General features: G+C 33.2%; 1 protein-coding gene and 1 non-coding gene across 6 annotated transcripts; one reads left to right on the plus strand and one right to left on the minus strand.

The window, feature by feature from the left end:
• The first annotated feature begins 3,929 nt into the window (after nucleotides 1–3,929).
• Nucleotides 3,930–4,001, plus strand: TRNAQ-CUG (transfer RNA glutamine (anticodon CUG)). The gene has a single exon. It is a non-coding gene; the product is annotated as a tRNA-Gln (tRNA).
• A 345-nt stretch (nucleotides 4,002–4,346) lies between these two features.
• CLUB (TRAPP II complex TRAPPC10/CLUB) lies at nucleotides 4,347–15,565 on the minus strand. Of its 5 annotated transcripts, none has more exons than XM_016314599.3 (21): nucleotides 15,221–15,565; nucleotides 14,492–14,721; nucleotides 13,093–13,274; nucleotides 12,479–12,662; nucleotides 12,268–12,358; nucleotides 11,980–12,140; nucleotides 11,248–11,337; nucleotides 10,963–11,124; nucleotides 10,769–10,830; nucleotides 10,543–10,633; nucleotides 9,707–9,870; nucleotides 9,382–9,595; nucleotides 8,671–9,216; nucleotides 8,351–8,563; nucleotides 7,726–8,116; nucleotides 7,546–7,636; nucleotides 7,329–7,413; nucleotides 6,894–7,083; nucleotides 5,340–5,632; nucleotides 4,964–5,054; nucleotides 4,347–4,815 (listed from the first exon to the last, which is right to left on the minus strand). In XM_016314599.3, the coding sequence occupies exons 1-21, from the start codon at nucleotides 15,282–15,284 to the stop codon at nucleotides 4,634–4,636; spliced, it is 3,777 nt and encodes a 1,258-aa protein (XP_016170085.1). In that variant the 5' UTR covers nucleotides 15,285–15,565; the 3' UTR covers nucleotides 4,347–4,633. The 5 variants fall into 5 exon arrangements, with proteins under 5 accessions (XP_016170085.1, XP_088352249.1, XP_088352248.1 ...); XM_088496123.1 differs by having other exon boundaries at nucleotides 9,382–9,571; nucleotides 15,221–15,562; XM_088496122.1 differs by having other exon boundaries at nucleotides 5,340–5,629; nucleotides 15,221–15,562.
• Nucleotides 15,566–15,906: the final 341 nt, after the last annotated feature.

Genomic DNA, 15,906 nt, shown 5'->3' on the forward strand with positions numbered 1-15,906 from the left:
TATTATTATTATTATTATATGAGCAAAAAAAGTCCAACTATATGTTTTAAAGTAAAAATTTTTTTAATATTTGATTAAATGTTCTTGTATTTAGTACTTTTTTTTGCACTTCCTCTTAGTTAAAAATATAATCATTATAATTTTTTAGTTATTATTGCTAGGGGTGTTTACAGATGGGATACGGCTGAAATTTCAATCCAATCCGCACTAAACTCATTAGATCAAATTCGATATTCGCACTTTTTATGTTTGGATCAGATATCAAATATATCCATAAAATAAAAAATATAAAAAAAATTTATTTTTATAAAAAAAAGTCAATAATTTTTTTTGTTTACTTTTTTAAACATATTTACTTCTATCTGATTAGAGTGTGGATCCGATTCGATCCAATCCGATCATCTTACAGATCATATCATATTCTCAAATTACAGATCAGATACGGATAAATACTGTGGATTTATATGGATATGATCTAATCTATGAACACCCCTAACTATTACTATAAGTTCATTGTTGCAAAAGAATGTTTCTTTTATTATAAACTATTATTAGATTTTAATTACCATTAAAACAACTGAATGGTCAACTTAATTACCATTATTATATCCATAGTTGTAAAAACCGAACTGGATCGGTTGGTTCGACCAAAAAACTAGTGAACCGGACTAGAACTGGATTATAGTCCAGTTCGGTTTACTCTTTGGACCGTTTAAGGAATAAAATCGGTGTGAACTGGTAAGAACCGGTGCAAACTGGTCTGCTTGAAAAAAATTTTAAAATGTCTCCACAAGGTCTCGAACCAAGAACCTTGGAGCAAAAGTAACCTCTACTTGCCACTTAGCCATTGCACTTCTAAGTATTATATTTGACAAATACTAATTATATAGTATACATAAATATCTAATTTAATTTAATTTTTATTTTTTCTATTTTTAAAATTAATTATATTTTAATTATATACCATTATTAATATAAATATAAATTTCACTAAAAATTTATTAATTTACTTGATCTATTTTATTGCTAGTATTGTGATTAAGGTTATTTGTTTTGATGTTAGTGTTAAAATCTACTGATATTATAGTTAGATGATAGGCTTTGTGAATTAATTATTTTTTTATTGTGTCAAAATAAGATACTATTGTAGTATTAAAATTTTATGGTTTTTTTTATATTAGTTATTTTTAGAAGTTGAGACTTGATTCTTCATAAAATGTTAGTGAAGATATGCATTTCAAATTTTAATTTTAAGTTTTTAACTATTTTATATTTTATATTTACGTGAGACCAGTTTTATCGGTTTAACCAGTGATTTATCAGTTGAACCAATAAACCAGTGAACCAGTAGCTTGATCGGTTCGATCACTGCTGGTTCAGTTCTAACAATTATATTTCAATCTAATTTCAAAAATTTCGATTTACTCAATTTAATAGTTATGACTCACAATTGGTTCCTAATCAAGCAACAACAAATTATGTCTCCCAATTGGTTCCTAATCAATTCTAACAATTATGTCTCCCAACTTAATAGTTATGACTCACATTGGTTCCTAATCTTATTTTTGTCACTGTCTCACAAAATCGTTAACGACATGCTGAAATGGACTAACGACTGCTACATTATACATTCTAGCGACTATTTGATGTGACAATTGAAATTTTTTACCTTATTTTTTATTTTCAACTAAACACTTAAAACCCTAATATGAGTCACGGATACCTAAGTTAAAAAATCAAACTAAGTAAATTAAAACTTTAAAAATCAGATTAAAGCTCGAATATAACTTCAAAACAGAACTTTAACTTATGTAGTGATTAATTTAAATGAAAATCAAATAAATCAAAATTCAACATAATTTTTATCAATGTTTTTAAATTCAAAATTTCTATACCAAAATTAACTAGGATTTTTCTTTAAATTAAAAATTTAATGAAATAGTGACTTTAATTATCTTAACCAATGTCCTAATTAATTGTTTTTATGTCTTAAAAAAACCGTATATGAGAAAAAAATAATTAATTTGTCTACTTTAATAAATAGTTATTTTACTAAAATGAGAAACTATTTTTTTAAAATTTTTAAGAACTAATTAATATTATATATATTTTGTTACACTACATTTAATTATAAAAATTTTATTTATTTCTAATACTTATATTAAAAATAAAAAAAAATTAAATTAGTGAATCTTAATCTATAATATAATAATAATATAGTAATTATTTTATATATTCTACGAATATAAATTAATTATTTTTTTATTTATAAAAATTTTTAAACGTTTGAGCTTGTTTTATATATATATATATATATATATATATTTATGAATGTGATATATTTTTTATGTAAATAATCTTTTAAAAAAATCTAATAGTTAATCTATTACTTTTTTTGTTTTAGTCCAAATTAAATATTTTTTAGTGTTTTTGGAAAGAAAATCTTTTGAGGAATTTAATAATATGTGATGAGGAACACCGAATAAATTATATAGAAACCAATTAAAACACAATATGAAAACATCTTTAAAAAAAGACGTTTTAGGCGTGTTTATCTGAGTGGCCTCCTACGAGTAAAACATTTCAGTAACCACGTTCTTAAAGTTGCCTATAATATTTGAATACACACATCCCTATTTCTGATAAAAAAAAAATCATATACGAATCATTTTTTAGATTTTTATTGATGAAAAGTATAAATTTATTGAACGTAAGAAACTAAATCCCATAACTTTTGCCGGCAAATTGATTCAACAAATCCTATAAGTATATGCATTTTGACGAGACTCTGTTTTTGAAGGACATAGTAGCATCATTGTTTGTGTCCAAGCTAAGTCTTTTCCATAGAAAAGATATATAGTACCTAAAATGTGAAACAAAGTGCATAAATTTAATGTAAATTTTTTTATATTTTTGAAAAAATAATATATACATTTGGATTTTTAATGAGTAATTGTAGCGTAGAGTGAGTGAGGGAGTGAGCACACTTGTCAATTAATCAATGCCAAGGGCAAGGCTGAACCAATAATGTGGTGTCCCATTTTCCCCATGTGGCTACTCACTCTTACTCAATCTCATGATGCCCCATTTCTATTCCATTAATGCATCACATGATTTGCACGTGTCTGCTATGTGCCTCTCATGGCATCATGCCATCATAGCAAGAAAAATTAGTTGCCTATGTTAATGTAGGGTTAGTTTCTTGGGTTCAATTTAAGAATGGTGACCCAAACACTCATGAGAGGCTCACACAAATGCCTAACACAGTAACACGTGAACATATTATTCAAAGATGAGAAATGGCGTGCATCACTTTTTTTCTATATATTTCTCTTTGTTTTTTCCAATAGTATTAAAGACAATTTTTTTATTTTGTCTTACTTCTTATCAAATACTTTTTATTATTAAAAATAAAAAATATACAAAAGAGATGTATATAAAAACAATACATATAATATTTTTCTGATTCAAAACCTGTATGTTGGGGCAATAGGTGCTAATTGATGATGGTAAGCTGAGACTGAGAGCCAACCCACTAAATCATGGCCCCGCGTGGTTCTTTACTGCTATGAAAAATGTTTTATTTACTTATTCTATGCATTTTCCATGACCAAAAGAAAATCAGATTCATAGTAAATTATAAAATTTTGAAACATATAAAATATTCTTACCCTATCTAGTTGAGAGTATAATTAAAATATATTGTTCTATACTTCTACTAACAAAAAGTAAAATTAACAAAATATCTTCTAATTATTTATTTTCATTCATTCCAACCACCTAATTAATTTTTTTATTGCTTACGTTACAGTTTTTCACACACACAATTCAATCTCATTTTTTTCAATCCGAAGTTTTAGAAAGCAAGGATCTATTTTAAGTGTAATATATACAATATTATTTCACAACCTTTTCATCGTAATAATAGTGGTCCCATGGTCTAGTGGTCAGGACATTGGACTCTGAATCCAGTAACCCGAGTTCAAATCTCGGTGGGACCTTTTTCTTTTTTAGTTAGATAGACTGTGACATTTATCTACTTTTTTTTATGCTTGCCCTCAACCGTTCAGCAGTTTGACTTCAATTACTCTACTTCAGTATGCAATAATGAAATGAATTCCAATTTCCGAACGCTTAATTACCTATGATATTGATATCCATAGTTCCATACCTGCTTTATTACACAGACTATTCAGTGAATGGAAGATTTATGTCATACCTTAATTTATTAACGAAAGCTACATGTGAAAAGAGGGAAAGCCACTCATAAAAAGTGCTAAATTCGTTATCACTTCATGGCAAATCTTGCAACACAAAAAAATGTATAAATTTCTAAATGTTGATCATTCCTGGCAATTCGAATCATATTATGAGACAAAAAGAATGTTTTTGATCCAAGTATCTATATTATACAAAATTCCACTGTACAAGCGCCGGGATTGTGACTAATAATCTGGAACACCATCAGAAAACACAAATATAACTATGAAGATTTCTCATGCAATGAAACATCATAGGGAAAAAATGTTACACTTTCCTACTTGGCACAAACTATGTAAAGTTTTCTCAAATTTCACTAAGATGACACGAACTAGATAAAACTTCTGTGGAACAATAGCGTTGACCGGTGAGCTCATGAATTGACTGGAATGCAGAAGGATGAGCTCAGAGCTGGGGGCAAAACGCAAACCAGATGCGGCCCAGCAGGTTTGCAGCTTACATCTGCTTCATCAACGTCTGGTAGCCCAAGGTGAGGCGGGCGAACATAGCCAGCCACCAGTGGCATGCATAATACTGAGATAATTATCCTTGCACCTATCATGAAGAAAGAAAATCAAATATCAAAAATGGCATACTGGATTGAAAGTAATTCCAACAAGAATATCATGTCTTGATGCAAAATATGTTGTTCTCAGTTTAGAGAAATATTATTTCAATAGAAGAAGTCAATGAATCCAAGTACCTTGTTTTGGGGAGAGCGACACATGCCCTCGTTTCCTCCCAGCTATCATCCAATTTCCAGAATTCGCTTTTACCTCGTATAGAACCTCATCCTGTCACAATTTAAAAAAAATATATTATTTTAGCATTGAAACAGAATGAGATGTGTTGAAACTAATCTATACAAAAACCAAATATGGTTTGATTTGATGGTTTTTGAATGGGTTGAAGGAAGAATACAACAAAGTGAGAGTTCAATTAGCATGTTTGGAAAGTTAAAGAGAAGATTAGGTAAGGAATCAATAAAAGGAGAATGAATTTTATCCTGGATCCAGTCAAACCAATCACACAACTTTGAACACATAGACCAATACTTCTCCCTTTTTATTTGGACTTACATTCTGTTCAGGAACTTCTTTCTCATCCAAATCCTTTAACCTTTCCACCCTCCATTGCATCTTAACTAGTTGCCCAACTCTTAGACCATCTGAAGGGAGAGGAAGAAAACCAACAGCTAAGCATGGATCAAGCACAGGCCTTTGCAAAGTAATTGCATTCTTGAAGATCAACTCCTGTCTGGCATCATCAACTTTAGTAGATTCATCCATGACAGGAGGGTGGGCTCCAATTGTTCTATCACCAGAAATTCCATATTTGATATTTAATATGCTTTCTTGCTGCTTTCTGTCTTCTGAAAATAGACGAGTTTTTTGTGTTGTGAATAGTCACATTAGTTCATAATTGAAGAAATCAGGATACTGTAATTGAAAGGTAAATACTATTAGGAGAAAATCTGGTAGATGTTAGTCCATAATATTGAAATCCAGGATCATAAAATATAAAAAATCCATAAAAACGGAGTCATATGTTTAACTGATTTTACTATTGAAAAGATTATGAAAATGTATGCTCATAGTGCCACGTTCTCGGGAAATACCCCTCTGTTGTCCACAGTCCATGTGTAAAATACCTTTAAGGAAAAACATAAATAAAATAAAATGTGAATAAGGTTGCTATACCAATACTGCTCGTCATTTGCAAACTATGAAGCCTGAACATGACACAGGACACATGGACACATTAATTTAAAATTTTGTTAGACACAGGTCAGAACATACAGAATTTTGTAGATAAATTATAGTAATATCTTTATATTTTATTGATTGTACGAACTATTATAAAATATTTTTAATGCCTTTTTAAGTATATAAAGCAATTTAGATCATTTTTTGTATTAATAATTAATAACACATTATTTCTAAATCATTTCAAAAAATTTAGGCCAAGCATAAGATTCAATGGTGTGTTCAAAAAGAAATATTTTTTACTGACATAATTGGACATGAAAGACGTGTCGGACAAGTGTCGTGTTCAAAATGTATCCAACACGTAGACATAGCAACTCAACGAAGTGTCCATGCTTCAAAGTTTGCAAATATAGGAGGCATTTGAAGTGTCGAACAAGTGTCGTGTTCAAAATGTATCCAACACATAGACATAAGAACTCAATGAAGTGTCCATGCTTCAAAGTTTGCAAATAATAGGAGGCATTTAGTTTTGATTATTGATAAAGCCTTTTACAATTTGATTAGTAGAGCAAAAGGATGAAAACTGATTTTAACCATAAGCTATTCTGTTTAACTTACCCCCCTTCTTTTTCTCTCTCTTGTTTTTTGATTTTCAGAAACGGTGAAAACTGCTTTCTTCAATTTTTTGGTTATTTATAAAATTTATACAAGCTTGTGAAAAACTGATTTTTACAATAGGAAAAGCTGATGTTTGTTAAGAAAAAAAGAAAGGGAAAAAAGGCTTAACCAAAAGGAACCAAATCTGGAAACTATTTATTGTTGAATATAGATTAAGACATATAAAAGTATTCTTTCATGTCATTTGTCATATCTTTTAGTGTTAATTTAAAATCATTTCACCAGTCTCAGGAAAGATGTGATTACCTTCTCCATTTGTCTTGCCAAGGCAGATACTAAACAAAATTCCTGCTTTGGAAGTAGGAGATATGACTAGTGGGAAGAGGCTTGAACTAGGTCTACCCTCAGTTTGACCATTATGAATAAATCCATGTTGAAGATCAAGCCAAGCATCATATATGGTCAGTGTAGCCTTTACTTCAGAGTGAAGTATAACCTAAACCAGAACCATTTTATGTTTTATCAAAGAAAATAACAAGATGAACTGATAGCAACGTTAATGGCAAGTTGCTTACATAAACAAAATTTGACATCTTTTTTAAAGATACAAAGATCATATTTTTGCAATATTTGACATATTCTGTCTTCATGTATGTATGTATGTATGTATATAAACTTAAGAGAATGATTGGGCTACCTAATCAAGAGGAATCAAATAATCATGAAAAAATGCACTCATACCTGCAAAAGCAATGTACCATCATTGCATTTATCGGTTACACGTGTCGTCACATAGAAAGGATATGTAAAATGAACTGCCAGGGTCCTGAATATCAAGGCAACACACCATCAACAAACAAATGGCATAAAAAGAAGCACTACGCATGGTACTTATAGTCAACAGCTGTAAGATCTATTATAATGATTAAACTGAAAGAATGATGGAAAGTAGAAAAACCTTTCGAATATCTGATTGTGGTATACTCCAAATTCAAGGTTCAGAGCAATTGTTCTCATGGCATCTACAATGCTCTCTCTCCTAGTTGTAACTGGAAAAAATAGCCAAAATAAGTACATATGATTAAATACAAACTACACATGGATGGAATCATCAAGATATTTCTATCACCATCTTCACCTGATGATGATCCTCTGCTGAGCATGTCACTCATGGCTCGAACCAGAACCCAGATAATAGAAGGAGTGTCACTTGCCCAATTTGGAAACTCAATTTTTCCATTATGAAGAGTCAAGCGTTCAACCTTCTTCTCATAATTTAAAGAGTCTATCTGAGCACCGTCTTTCTGCACCTTGTTGTCATCATTTTCTGATACATCAGCATAGGTTTCCATCTCAATGACATGCGAGTCATCAATCTCCAACCCTGGGCCAGTATCAATATACAAGACAGCACCTTTGAGGGAATAATTTATCGGTCGAACTAAAATACCAATCCACTGACGTTCATTTGTTAACAAAGGTGAGGAAACAGCAGCATCAAGATCAACCAGAGCTCTAGGCCTTAACACCTAAAAGGGAAAAAATGGAATTATTAACTGATGCAAACCCATTTTTGTAGTTAAAACAAAGCAAAGAGATTATATAACAAAAGCCTGTAGAAAACCAGTCCAGGTTTTGTAGGTGTGGTAAGAGGAAAGCATCAAATGCAAGGTATAGGAATATAACATGGATAAAGACATGCCTATCTGATATTTGACCAGTTACAATTTTTCACCCTGTTTCCTGTTAAGAGGGTAAATTACCTTCAAAATAGGTTTAGCCGGCTTTTCGTAACTCATGAAATCATCAGTATCTGCAGGACCTATTTTTGAAAAACTATGAGATCTAAACCTCAACTGCCCAATCTGCCCAGTAAGAACTCCAAGAACATAAGATCCTGGTTTCTGGGGTGGCAGATCCAAGGTAATAGTATTCCGACCAGGATGTAAGACATTAGGTGTAGAACTCTGCAATGCCTATAATAATTAAAATAGTTGAGTTATTTGGTGGAGTTAAGTGGAAAATAGCAGGCTTTCCATACTATTGATAAAATCAGTAAATTAATATGCCCAACAGGAAATACCTTTGCACCTTCATCAGCACTAGATGTTGGCACTATCGTAAGATTAATTGAATCAAGAGTTATATCATCTGGAAAACCACTCCAAACAGTAACAGAAAGGGTACCAGGATCCCTATCACATAACTCCAATGGTGGTCCAGGATTTCCAGAAAATGTTATTAATGATGATACATCTAGAGGTACAGGGTCTTTCAATTCACTGTGGGCAAGACGAACAAGTTCTGACTGGAAAGCTTGACGCTCTTCGTTCAAAAACAATCCTTCATCAAGAGAGAGTAACCTCACACAAGATAGTAAGTAACCAGCTTGATCATTGAGTATCTTCTGACACTCGGCTAAATTAGGGAGGACCTCAGCCAACAAGTCCTGCCATCCTTCACCGGAATAAAGTGCACAAACCTTCTCATATGACTTTGCAGCTTGATCAAAATGCCCATGCTTAAAGGAGACAGCTGCTATCTCACCATCAAGGACAACTCCATGTCTTTTCCACAAGGAACGATGATAATTGTCAGCAGCACCTTTAGTTAGCTCCAAATATTTTTGCTGGCAATAACATGAAAGAAAATTAACAAAGAGAATACCCATATGGCACTATAAATTAATGCTAAACAATCAGAGAAATGGATATAAATTATGGGAAACTCTCTTAAGGGATCCTAAAAAGCCATTTCAATGAGCTTACAATTATATGTCAGCCCATAATGGTACCTCAAATTCCTCAGATGATGATAATGATTTCAACAGTTCTTGGCTGGAAATTGTTTTCTTCAAAGCATGCTCAGCAGCAACAAAAATCTCAGCAAGCCTCATAGGCCGGTCAATTGAGCCATCAAAGTTTCCAGGTGAAGAATTAGTGCGCGGTATGGAACTTGGAGGTACTTTCTGTGATGGCGACATCCTTGTGGATGCATCAAAACCTGATCTGTCAGTATATAAATCAGAGTGATAAAACCTAAACTGTTACAGCAACATAGGAATTCTGTACAGATTAATGAAAGTGAGTCCATTCGGAACAAAATACATTATTCATTACCCTTCGGTTATACCCTGGCGACCATCAAATGTTTCAAATGCATTTCCAGCTGAAAGTGAAGCCCTCCGCCTGTTGGCCTCTCGCAGCAGCACAGTAGGTTCAAGAGGCAGGGGCTTCCTCTGGATACCAAAAGGCTTGGTTCTAGACGTAGTTTGAAGAATCACCTGCAAAGACAAAATCATATAATTTAAAGCGAACTTGCATACATAAAAATCTCGGGAAAATAATAATAGCTTCAGCAAATAAAATGTGTTTGGAAAACATTTTATGAGTAAATTATTCTTTTCTTTCTACTTTTGAGTAAAGTTCTAACTCTATTAAAGGGAATATAAGGCACTTTCTCTGATACTAAGATAATAAGAAATGACAAGAAGCCTCCAAGCAAGTATTAGGAGAAACAGAATTTGTGAAAAATGTGGAATTGAAACTTCCGCATGACAAAAATAGGCATATTTTGTTTTATGGTGTATTATTCCCTTTTGCTTGGGTAAAATGTATGCATTTTTAAGGGAAAATATTTTAAGTCCCAACCTCCGGATCTTAAGCAGAGTAACAGACCCAGTAGTAAAAATTACTTTTTTTTTACCGATGAAGATAAGATGAATAAGTTTGCTGAAATTTCATGACTGTGATCTATAAAATTATATCAGCTCTGGATAGGATAATTTCATCTTTCATGGCTAATAGCATCAAATTTAACCTTCAATTGAAATACTTAACCTTAGGAAAGATAAAGCAGTATAGTGATGCAATAAGCAATTAATAATATTTTCTTGAGTTTATACTCACTGGGTAATACAATCTTCTGTTATGTGATAACAATGGTTACAAATTACCTTTTCTTTCTCAAGCACCTCTGCTGAGGCATCTGCAGGAACTGAAGGCCAAACTGCTGGCTTAGGCCAAGATAGCAAGCTGAGAGCAGCACTGTTCACAAGGAAACAAATCATCATCAAACAATGAAAACAAGGAATCTAGCCAAGTGTGGTGTAATAAGCATTAGATTATTAACTAATAGAATCAAAATTGATCACAACAAGATAACGTAAGTATGAAATGTACCTGTTGACAGGACTTCTTTCAATTTCAGTTCCATATCCAATTAAATAGGCAAGCCTCATGAACTGCAACATATATAAAATTCAGAAAGCAGGACTAGTGAACAATGGTTCGATGCATAATATCAGTGTAATCAGTAATCAACCCGGACAAAAAAATATTAATATGGGTCAAAAAGAAGAACATGATGCATCTACCTTCACTCTTGCTAGCGAATATAGGTCACCTAGAAGATGAAAGAACCTTTTCTCTATGTCAGGTGCCATGAGTCCATCATTATAATTAGAAAGTATTGCGTCAATTAAAGCCAAGCAAGCAGTTACCACCCAGGTTTCACGCATGCAAAAGGGCAGAATACGCTGAAAAGAAACGTCATACAGAATTCAAAACCAGACAAATAGAACAGAATTGTATGGTTCAACTGAAATAACTTAGTAATAACAGCAACCGGTGAAAAGATTATGAACTAGAGAATCAAATACCTCATGCAGTGCCAAAGATTTTGAGAAGCTTATTATGAACGAATAACCTCTTGATGCAACCTCAAATAGACGATTTAGCTTGAGTAAGAGCTGCAAACTTACACTAAAGTTGTGAGCCATGTGATGGTAATCAAATAATTATTCACTAAATGTAATGGGAATCTGATTAAGCATTGTTGCAGGTTACTATCCAACCCATGCCATTGAGAACTCAAATAAAACTAAATCAATAAAACTTTACGGACCAAAGTTGCAATGGAGCGTTAATCACTAATCTTTTTTAACATTAAATGATAAAATAACTTCCATGTCATACTTCTCTAAGAAAACTTAAAGGAGATTCACCAAATGCAGAACTCTATATAAGCATAAAATATGGTTGCAGGCTGTCCTATCATCATATTTGTTAAAGGTACTTGTGGGATCAAACCCATATACATAAGGTAACTATGAAAAGCACATCGAATAAGCAGATACACCCAGATCAAAGTTAGAGAAACAGGGAGTGTGATATAAAGTTACAAAAGTTAATGACTTTCTAAAGACATACAATAGACTGCTTTTAGTTTGACTATGAAATGCATTTTAAATTAAATAAATTGCATTACTAAGAGACAGCCAAGTGTATAAACGCTAAATACCAAAGACACATCAATCTAAATATGCTTTCCAACTGAGGCACTAAAATATGTACATGGTTCGTGTAATAGAAGTGTTTTAGTTAGCACAAACCTTTGATTGACAGGCAAATAGATACTGTCGAAATTCAAACTCCCTGAATGAGTCATCTTGAACAATCTGCGTCAAAGCTTTGTTTCCTGGATTAAGCAATGCTGCTTGATCGTCACCATGGTCTGCCCCTCCAAAGTCTCTTTGCTTTCCAGTGTTGTTAACTGCATTCATTCCGTAATTTGGATCAAAACAATCTCTAATGTTCCACAAAGGCTTCTAAAGCACAAAACAGCTAGCTAAACATTATCTTGATAACAACGGCAACAAAAGAAGCTAAGCAGTATGCACCTGTTTCAATATAGCAGAGTTCAAGTTCATCATACTCCCGTAAGGCATCATCATGGAGGTGTGCCATTTCAAACATAAACGCCAAGCTTTCCTGAAGACAAAACACGGATTTTTTAGAAGCAGCAGAAACCATAGGCTATGAAATGAATAGCTTGGGCATTAAGAAACATTTATTGCACTGATGTCCATAATTCATAACAAAAGGATCAACCTTCAAAATGAAAAAATTACAGAAGTTCCAGACTGGCATGAGCCGCTGTTCGCTGAGCTTTCTTATCTCTTCCTCATAAAATTGTACACGCTTATCCAGTGTATTTCTGATGCACTCCATTATCTTTGATTCTAGATCTTCCCAAAAATTTGATTCAGGCGAATGTATATCATACTTGCAGCATCTAAATGGGATTCAACCAGTGTTAAAAAGCATCAAAAGGGAATGAAAATAAGTTTTTTAAATAAACAAGCAATCTATATTTCAGAAACAAATAAGAATACAAGCTTGAATGAACGACTACTGTTTCTAATTTTGGTAAAACTGCTCCTTACAGCTTTCTCTAATTTTACCATCAAATTTACAAAGAAATAAGTAAACAGATACAAATATGGCAGAATGATGCTATAGAAAGCAACTACAGGGTTAACCCTCAAAATTATACTCCAAGCCTATTTTTATACATTGATATGCCATTTTGAAAAAAAAAATCGAGAAAACCTTGAGTAAGAAAAAATCAATTTAGACTGATACAGCTGATAAGCCATTCAATATTTTTGGCAGGAACGAGGAGTGAACAATATAAGACTGCAAATCTAATTTTTGAAGCTTACCTTTCTCTTTTTTTGGTGTTAAACTCAACTTCAAGTTTGGCATATACTTTTTTTGCCATTGCACTTGCCTTATCATTTGCTGGATGAGCTCTAGATACAAATACAATAAACCATTCTCTCTCATCATTTTGGACAATTAATTTCAGACGTGGTTTGAGGATGGTTTTGAACTCATCAAGATCCTGGCAAGAGAAAGTGAGAGTTAACCTACACAATAGATTCGAAAACTGCAATGAAAAATGATAGGAATAAATGAATAAAAAAATTTTACATTCCAATGATTGATAATTTGGATATGTTCTATTTTTCCCACATGCAGTAACGCTCAGCATTATCATGCGAGAAATACAACAGAATTCTTCATCAACTCCATGAAAGGAAGTTCCTTATAACAAACTTCAGTATCGTTGTACCAATACTTACTCTCCCTGCATTTGCAGAACTTCCAAAAAATACAGGGGAAAAGATCATTGTATCTATAAATATATTTCTATTCTGTTTCCAATTATTGCTCTCACAGTCATTTTCAAAACTCCCAGAAAAGTGAAAAAATCATTGTATCACCCAATACTCTCCCAACATTTCCCAGAAGCAACAAACTAGCTATAGACATCTGGTTGAACCAACCCAACAGGATTTGAGATATAATCTTTAAGTCGAACAACAATTAAATATGGAAATGAGATCAATTGGGAAGTGATATTAGACATATACCATGAACCAAAATGTATTAACAATAGTGACTACATGGCTGCAACGCCTACAAAAATCTTATATAAAAGATATAAGAGGTTGTTAGGGTACTAGTAATACTAAAGCTGAAATTGTTAGGTTCAACCATTCAAGGATTAAAAAAATGGTTTTACCTTAAGAATGATGGCCCTTCACTAAAACTATTTGGATTTAAGGGTTGGACAAAGTATACACCCACCACTACCTTGTCGTAAACAATATATATGATCGGATCAGTTAGGATTAAATCCCAGCCCACCTAATAAATAAGGCTATGATAACGGGTAAGATGCTAGTCATCCAACAGCTAAAAATAACACCTAGTCAAAGAATATGTGTTCTATAGCAGTGGCAGACTTACACATTGTTATGGTTACCCCCCCCCCCCCCCAACACCAAAAAAAAAAAAGGAAAACGAAAAAGGAAAGGAGTAAGAGTTCAATTTGATGACAAGATCCTATTCGAACTTTCTCTCTCCGTTATAAATGTTCTTACTTATATCCTAGCTAGTGTGTCCACTCATTTACCACAGCACCCTATCTCATCAACAATGAGTACATTCTCATCAATTAGCCATGAAACATGGTAAACTAACCTGAGGCGTTACAATATCACTGAAGCTTTCTGCTAGACCTTAAAACATGCAGTAGACAGGAATGCACATTACCTCACAGGTAACAAGTACAATAGTTGCATACGGCTCTCGAAACCAAAATAACAGCTGCTCCTGAGGGAAGCGGCTCCGTAGCCTTGAATCTGTAGTTAATATGAACTCAGCTGGCAACTTCTCGACTAAGACAGGGTTCCGTGTCTTGTTATTCAAAGACCCCTGCTTGAACGGCAACCGTGCTTCAAAAGCAGGCTTGACAGCCGGCCACAAGTCACTCACATCCTCGACTAAAAATGAAAAAAAAAAATCATACGAAAAAATATTTAAGAAAATGATGCAGCAATGAGGAAGATAAATCCAGTCACATCCAGACCAATGATAGCCTATTTCTGAGAGCATAATTGTTTCATACATGATAGTTAGCCACACCAATGAGAACAAGTTAAGACAACTTAGCAATTATCATACTAAAGTCCAAAGCCGTTAATCTTTCACAAAAAAAAAGCTAATGTTGTAAACTTCACTTCTCCAAACTTCCTTGCACATAGAACAGCCAAATATAGATACATTTCCATTTACATGATCATCAAAACAAACAATATAAACTGAACTGTGACTAAGCTTGATTCCATTTATTCCCAACCAAAAAAACTGATCCATCAGTGAAACAAAAATGAACTTTTTTAGGATTGCGCAATTCGAATTTGCTAAGAAGCTATGTAAACGAATAGATCAAATGCTAGAGCAAAGAGCGATAACGAGGAGATCCCTATTTTGGAGGAATACCTGAAATGACGAGGCGATCGGAGGTACTCTTGATGGATTGGAACTGAGCGAGGAAGTTTGCCATGGATCTGCGGAAAGGAGGTTCTACAGAATCAGCACTCAGCAGAGATCCATGGAAATTGGAAAACGGAGGAGAGTGTAGTGAAGTGAAGTGAGTGAGAGTAAGCTTCTTCGATGGTTATGGAGTTTCGTTCCTCCAGAAGAACGGGGTGTTTCAGAGAGAGAGAGAGAGAGAGAAAGGTTTTTGCTTTGGGTTCACGGCCACGCCCGAAGATCTAGTGCTTCGCGGTGTACCCCAAATGATTGTTCCGACACCTCATCACAGTATCACACCGTTAGTATAATAGTTCAGATTTCATTTCATTCCCTTTTTATTATTGTTTTCTTCTTTTCTATTAAAGGGGATTGAGTAAATAACCATTTCTGACTACGAAAAATTTGGACGCTGACAAAACTGACCATAAAAAATTAAAACTAAAGTTATACTCATATAAGATAAGTTTTGTTCGACAAAAATATCCAATTATTAAATTTGTGTTCATAATTTCATAAATACTCTAACTTTTTATCTTCTTTTATCTCTGCAACCAATATCTAACCCTAACAATTTAATTCAGCTCCCTCCTCTGCCTCTACCCTCCAACTTTCTCCGTCCTCACAACCCTATTTCACCACCACATTCCTTC

This window comes from Arachis ipaensis, chromosome B8 (assembly GCF_059453495.1).
Source record: "Arachis ipaensis isolate K30076 ecotype BB chromosome B8, ASM5945349v1, whole genome shotgun sequence".
In the NCBI taxonomy this organism is placed as follows: Eukaryota; Viridiplantae; Streptophyta; class Magnoliopsida; order Fabales; family Fabaceae; genus Arachis; species Arachis ipaensis.